Source organism: Terrapene carolina, unplaced genomic scaffold, assembly GCF_002925995.2.
Source record: "Terrapene carolina triunguis isolate 2854851 unplaced genomic scaffold, T_m_triunguis-2.0 Scaffold95, whole genome shotgun sequence".
NCBI lineage: Eukaryota > Metazoa > Chordata > Testudines > Emydidae > Terrapene > Terrapene triunguis.
The window spans coordinates 1588257-1595176 of NW_020664446.1; the positions used below are offsets into that span (position 1 = coordinate 1588257).

The 6920-nt window shown below is 64.4% G+C and overlaps 1 protein-coding gene across 1 annotated transcript in view; it reads left to right on the forward strand.

Moving 5' to 3' along the window:
• Window positions 1-6920, forward strand: part of SLIT1 (slit guidance ligand 1) — a 126726-nt gene that overhangs the window by 79385 nt on the left and 40421 nt on the right. The window contains exons 5-7 of the mRNA XM_029911358.1: window positions 5099-5170; window positions 6013-6084; window positions 6321-6325. Coding sequence (XP_029767218.1) covers window positions 5099-5170; window positions 6013-6084; window positions 6321-6325 — 149 coding nt within the window. The remainder of the gene's footprint in view (window positions 1-5098; window positions 5171-6012; window positions 6085-6320; window positions 6326-6920) is intronic.

Consider the following 6920-nt stretch of genomic DNA (forward strand, 5'->3'; position numbering starts at 1 on the left):
GGGTGTGGGGTTGGGGCGTGGGGCCGGGGCTGGGGCGTGAGGCTGGGCCGTGGGGCCGAGGCTGGGGTGTGGGGCGTGAGGCTGGGGCGTGGGGCTGAAGCTGGGGCGTGAGGCTGGGGCGTAGGGCCGAGGCTGGGGCGTGGGGCTGGAGACCAAAGTCACTCCTTCCCTCCTGGCACTGAACATGGAAATCGCTGGTCTGGGCCCAGCGCTGCGTTTGGGGGGCCGGGATCTCAGGTGCTGCGTGGGAAGGGCGGGGAGGTGGGGCAGGCAGAGCAGGGCAGACAGGGTGCCTGGGTTTGGGATTTTGTCAGGTTTCCTTCCCCCGCTCTCCCCCCCGCCCCTGCTCAGTGGCGATGCCTCCGGGGAGGGGGGGGTACAGTCTCTAGCCGGCAGGGGCTGACAGCCCTGACCCGTACCAGTGTCTAAGGGCACTACACCGAGGTGTGGGCTGGGGGGCACTGGTTACTGGTTTCCCTTGCAGAACAGCCAATTTTTTTGGGGGGGGGGGGCAGAATGGGGCCGTTGTGTGTCTGAGGAATGGGGCTCCTCAGGAAGGCAGCACCTGGCTTGGGTCACTTCAGAAAGCCGGCTTGGTTCTTCCTGGGGTTTCCAGGGGATTTTAATGGATTATCCCCCCAAGAGCTAACAGTCGAGATCCCAGCTGCTCCCCCAGCCAGGCACTGGCATTCCCCAGGAGTGAAAGCCTAGGACGGGGGCATCGGGGCACGGAGTGGGGTTATATGCGGGTCACAGAGGTATTTCCCCTTCTGACCATCATGGGGACTCAGTTTCCCTCAGGACCCTGTTCCACGTGCCAGGGCAGGGGGCGCGGGAGGGTGTCCCCCTGTGACATGTCCCGGGGTGGGGTGGGTGGTAGGGAAGGTCTGGAAAACATCAAAGGGAGGGAGACAAGGTGGGTGGGGGAAAGCAGTGGACATAATATACCTGGACTTCAGCAAGGCTTTTGACAGTCTCCCATGACATTGTGATAAGGAAGCTGGAGAAATGCAGTCTTGGCGGAACTACCATTAAGCGCATACAGAATTGGTTAAACAATGGGGGGGGACATGAGATCTGCCTTCAAATACTTGAAAGGCTGCCATCAAAAAGATGGAGAAAAGTTGTTCTCTCTTGCCACAGAGGGCAGGACAAGAGGCAACGGGTTCAAACTACAGCCCAGCAGATTTAGATTCAATCTCAGGGGAAATGTCCCGACTGTAAGAGCAGTCGGACAGTGGCACAGACGCCTGTGGAGCTTGGGGAAGCTCCTTCACAAGCTGTCTGGCTTGGATGGCTTAGACCCAATAAATCCTGCATCTCGGCAGGGGTTAGACTAGGTGACCCCTGTGATCCCGTCTCCCCCGGGGCTCTGTCATTTATTGGACCGAGGGCTGTCGGTGAGAGAGACGAGCCCCCCCAGGTCCCCGGGCTCTTCTCTGCGGGGACGAGATAATGAACTTTACTCAGGTTTGACATGGGGACTTCTGCAGCTCCAGGACAGCCTGTCAGCGCCACCCCCTGGGCAGAACATGAACTGCATGTCAGCGCTCACAGAGCTAGAAGCCCCTTAAAAACCCCCCTTTTGCCCTTGGCCGGCTGATACGAGGCCTTGGATTGGCTCTCGGAGCTGAAGGCCAGTCTTTTCCCCTGTGTCACTGCTTGGGGACCAAGGCCGCCTGCCCCTTTCTCCTTGGGAGACCTGCTGCCTCCTAGTCCCAGGGAAGCTGTGCCTGGCAAGGCCCTTTGCAAATTCAACCTCAGGGCAGGACCATCGTTCTTCCCATTGTACTGACAGGGAAACTGAGGCAGAGCGCCTCCCCCTCAGCGCACAGCTTGGATGATTAGCGACGTCCCAGCAGGGGCGGGCGCTGATCCTGGGTCACATGGCCTAGGGACAGTGCAGGCCAATCAGGCTCCCATTCGGGTCGGTTTTCTTAACGCGTCCCATCCAGAACCATTTGGACACGCCCTGCCCCGGCCCCATGCAGCTCCGCCCTGCCCTTAGCCGTCCCTGACAGCGCTCGTCCTGGCCGCGAGCCCAGGGAGGCTGCAGACAGAGTCCTCCGTGGCAACGACTTCCCAAGTCACTGGCTGCTCAGGGCCTGGGCCCAGCCGCGCTGGCTCTCTCCTGACTTACAGGGCCAGCGCGCGGCGGGGCTGTCGGTCTGGCCGTCTCCACCCGGCTGAGCCAGGGGCAGCACAGAGCTGTGGAGCCGATCGGAGGGAGCGAGCGCTCCGGGTTGGTGCTGGTGAGATCAGCGCCCTAAGGGGCTTAGCAGCCGTAATGCCCCCCTCCCGATTCCTTTTGGGACCCGCTCCCCTGCGGGTGGTTGGGCTGGGGGCGGCTGCTGGGGCCACGGGCCCGTCCGGGCTGCAGGGAAGCTGCTCCAGGTCTCCTCTTTGGTTTGGATTTAAAGCGCTGCCTGCCGGGGGGGCCAGTCCCAGCCCCAAGGGGTCAGGACTGCGGGAGGAGTAAAGTGACTGGACACTTCCTGAAACCTTTTCCTTGAGTCTCCCGGGGGAGCCGTGTCTGCGTGTGCAGCACGGCCCTGGCGGGGGCAGCCTGGCATGGTACGCAGGGCAGGGACTTCTAGTCTCAGTTCTGCTCTGTGACCACGGGCAAGTCCCTGCCCTGTTCTGTGCCTCAGTTTCCCTAGGGCGGATGGGGAGAGGGAGGATCCTGACCACTTGTCCACGGGTGGCTGGGCCCTGGGATCTGTGTCCAGTGTGGAGGTCGTGCCGGGGGCCTCGTTCTCTGGAGGAACGCACCGGAGACCTGGCTGCAGCTGCGGCTGGCCAGGCAATGCCTCGATGCAAGACACCCACCCTGCAATGTAACCCCGCCGCCGAGGCGACCGCAGGCTTCCTGCCACCGTTAACCCCTCACATTGTCCTGGGGCACCCAGCCAGCCAAGGGCTCAGCTCTGGCAAAAGAGCAGAGAATTACCCTGCCCCCGGGCGCTGCGGCTCCCACCAGGGAGCACCCACCTCCCGGCAGATCAGCCCGGATTAGCCGGCGTTTCCGTGACCGGCCTAGACACGCGACGATCCCGTAGGGTCACATCACTGACTCAGAACACGAAGCGGCTCCAGCAACGCCAGGTGCATGAGCGCGGATGCCCTGCCAGGGGCCTGGCGCGGTGATCGGGCTGTCGCATGGTGGGACGCGGTCTGAGGAGCCCGGCAAGGGACCGATCCTATTTCTCTGTTCTCTGTGGTCTGCGCTGGGCTGTGGGGCCTGCGTGTCTCCCCTTCATCCCCCCGGGTGTCTCTGCCTCTCGCCGGCTCTCACCCGGTCAGTGCTGCCCGGCCCCCCGCCAGATCTGTGGTTCAGAGCCAAGCCTTGGAGAATTCAGTTCCGATTAGCGTGACCCGGGTGGTGTCCGTGTGCTCTGGAATCCGGATCCCATCTCACGGGATGGCTCTTGGCCAACTTGTGCTGGCACTGCCCAGGGTTGCCCATGGCTCTGTCCACGTGTTCCTGGTGCCCCTGCCCAGGGGCCATTCGCTGGTGTCTGCACTGAGCCCTGAATAGGCTTTGCTGCCCGGGGGTCTCTCCATTGATTGCAATGGGCCTGGGCCCTGTTGCCGCGGGGGGCCCCTTCCCCCCGGCGCTCGGCGGGGGGGCGGGCCCCCCCCCCCCCCACGCAGTAGGGCCTGAGCGGCAGTGGCTGAGTTCGACGTGTGCATGCAGTGCCAGTGGTGTAGCTCAGAGACGGCCCAGCGGTGGGGCCCGGTGGGAAGGTGTCTGCAGAGACTCGGCTGAGAGCTCTCCCGTCAGGTCTGTGCTTGTGCTGCGGCCTGCAGGGGTGGTCACCATTGATGATTTGCGCTTTGTGGTAGGACAGCGGGTGCGGCAGCTGGCACAGGGCAGAGCACAGAAACCCAGGTCTCTCCAGAGTAGGGAGGAGTGTCTGGCACACTTGACACCAGAGAGTGTAGGAGCTCTACAGCCCCCTAAAGCTTGGTCAATGGTGGTGCTGCTGTGGTACCAGATAGTACACAGCATAAGGAACCCAGCCATGGGCAGCACTCTGCTGCCTTCTGCAGGCTGGAGGTGTGGTTGGGGATAGTCTGCAAGCCTGACTTGGTGCCGACAGAGCATTTTGTGATGTGACTTTTGATCATTGGCCCAGCCTTCGGCCCCGGCAGCCAGCCCCAGGCGATGCTGGGAAAGCGAGGGCCGGAGAGGCCTTGCCAATCAGGCTTGAGTCTGATTCTAACCCCGCAGTGCATGGTGCAGCGACCGGCCACGCGGGCTCTGCTCACCACTGGCAGCCGGGGGTGGGTAATTACGTGAAAGGTGCCGGGCGGTGGCAAAGTAAATAAAGACCCGATTCCATGTGCACCCTCTAGACTGCAGGGCAGGCTCCGGGCAGTGACTTAGTAATTACCACTGAACCAGCTGCAATTACTGCGAGTCCAGAGTATGTCAGAGCCGAGGAGTGTCCCACGCCAGTGCCTGCTGGGTGCCCTGCTCTTCCCACCCGGCAGAGGCGCAGGCCGCGTCTACACTGGAAACGCTGCCGCAGCGCAGCTGGAGCACGGCAGTGCAGACCCTTCCAGCCGTGGGGGGGTTCTCCCATCGCCGGGGTGAATCCGTCTCTCTGAGACATCCCCCCGATGCAGACAGCGCTTGGTGGACAGAGTTCTTCCCTTGCCCCAGCTGCCGCCGCTCGGGCAGGTGGGTCACCTGCAGCGACCCCCCGTCAGCGTAGGTGGAGCCCACCCTGGAGCGCTGCAGTGTAGACGTAGCGCAAGAGACGGGAGCCAGATAGAGGGACGAATTCTGCCCGACCTCACTGCAGCGTAGCCCGGCCCGGAGAGTCCTGGGAGAGCCCCTGCGTCAGTCCGACCCCCTAAAGCAGGAGGTGATACTCGGGGCTGTGCCGGGCCCCGGCTATCACACTGATCGCTAATGCTGCGTGCTGCCCACTGGGGGGTGCTGTCCCTGCCCCCTGGCCTGGCGATAGCAGCCGGGGGCACTGAGCTGACCCGACACGTCCCGGTTCCCCCGGCGCCTGCCCTGCTCTCAGGGAGGGGACGTCGCTTTTGGGGCTTCGCTGATTTCGCCGCCCACGTTTTGTTTCCCCAGGGACCTGAGCGAGAACCTCCTCCAGGCCGTGCCGAGGAAAGCCTTCCGCGGAGCCACCGACCTGAAGAACCTGTGAGTCGCCGTGGTCCAGCCGCTCCTCCAGCCTGGCTCCCCTTCCCCTCTGGGATGGGCCCCGGAGCTGTGCCAGGGGCTCCCCGGTGCTTTGCTCCAGGATCCCGCGCGCTGGGGCATGGGGAGTCCAGCTGGGGAAGGACGGGTCTCGGGATGCAGACAGCAGTGAGGAGCGGGGGCGGTTACGGGCACAGACTTGTTGCACTGGAGTCCCTGGGGCGTCCCGTGCTCTGCTGCTCCCCAGGGATGCAGACGGATGGACGCTGCCCTGCACTGCACGGCCCTTGGATGATCCACCGAGCGTGGCAATGGGGGGGCTCAGCCCGGGAGAGCCACGTCTCCATGGCAGGGGGGCGGCCCCTGGGCAAAGATCCCGGGCTCACAGCCAGGAGGCATGGTGCTACCCAGGGGCCCAGCCCTGCCCTGGGGCACACCTGGAGCGATATCTGCTTAGTTTAGGCCAGGAGGGGGCCCCGTGGGGGCAGATACTGCGTAAGCTTCCCCACACAGCTCTGCCAAGGGCCACCCCCTGCAGTGCCAGGTCCCCAGCGGTCGCTCTGCCAGACAGGGCCTGGCGCTTACCCTGTGTTTGGAGACTGCCCGGGACATTCGGGGCACTCTAAATAACAAATAATAATTGTAGTGCCCCTCACTCACGACCTGCAACCCCTGCTGTCCTGGCCCTGGGCTCCCCCCAAGCTCAGCCGGCGCCCCTCACTCCTGACCCGCAGCCCCCTGGGCCCTGACATTCCTCTGCCCAGCTCAGGGTGCCGGCCCGGCCCGCAGACTGTCCTGGGGCCCAGAGTCTATTCAGCAAAACTGGTTCCCCTTTTGTTGTGCAGGCAGCTGGACAAGAACCAGATCGGCTGTATCGAGGACGGGGCCTTCCGCGCGCTGCGGGGCCTGGAGGTTCTGTAAGTGGGGTGGGCACGGGGCTCTCCGCGTCTCCGGGGGGCGCGGGCTGTCCTGGGGTGGGGAGCTCCCACCTGCCTGGTCTCCAGGTGCCAGCTCCGGGAACAGGCTGTCTGGGGTGGCCAGCCCGGCCAAGCCTCGCGGAGCAAACCGGGGCCAGTCCCGGGGCCCCCCGCCTGGAGGGCTGTTGTGGGCCTTGCTAGCCAGGGGTGTGACCCGCTCTCTCCTTGTCTCGCAGAGCGGGTGCCCCTTTGCGCAGCCCCTCCCCTCCCTGGCAGGGGGGCAGACATCCCGCTTTTAAGCTCTGTCCCAACTGTCCCGACTTTTTTGAGAAAAATTGAGAGAAAATTGGGCATTGGTCCCGTTTGCTCTTCCCAGCGGATCAGCTGGCAGGAGCACACAGAACTGCCCGCTCCACCAAACAGTCGGGCGCTCGCCCTGGGGGGCGCAGAGGTACACTGGTGGGGTCAGATCTTCAGGGGAGTCAGCCCCAGGCTCTGGGGGTGCAGCGCTTGGGGTGGGGGCAGTCGCAGGGGGCATGGAGCTCGGACACTCAGTCCAAGCCCCAGTCACCAGCGGCACAGAGCTCGGGTGGGGGGATCAGCCCCAACCACGGGCAGCGGGGGCACGGAGCATCAGCATCAGAGCACCCCCTTCGCGCCGGCCCAGCCTCTCAGCCCGTGTCGGCCCTGCCCCAGCGCCTGCCCCCCGAGAGCCTCTCAGAGCCAGCGCCAAGTGGCTCCTAGCCGCTTGGACCATCTGTGCATCCTCCCACAGCCCGGCGCTTCGCCCTGGGGAGCATCCGGGGGGGCTCTGGCTGGTCTGTCCTGGCGGGGGG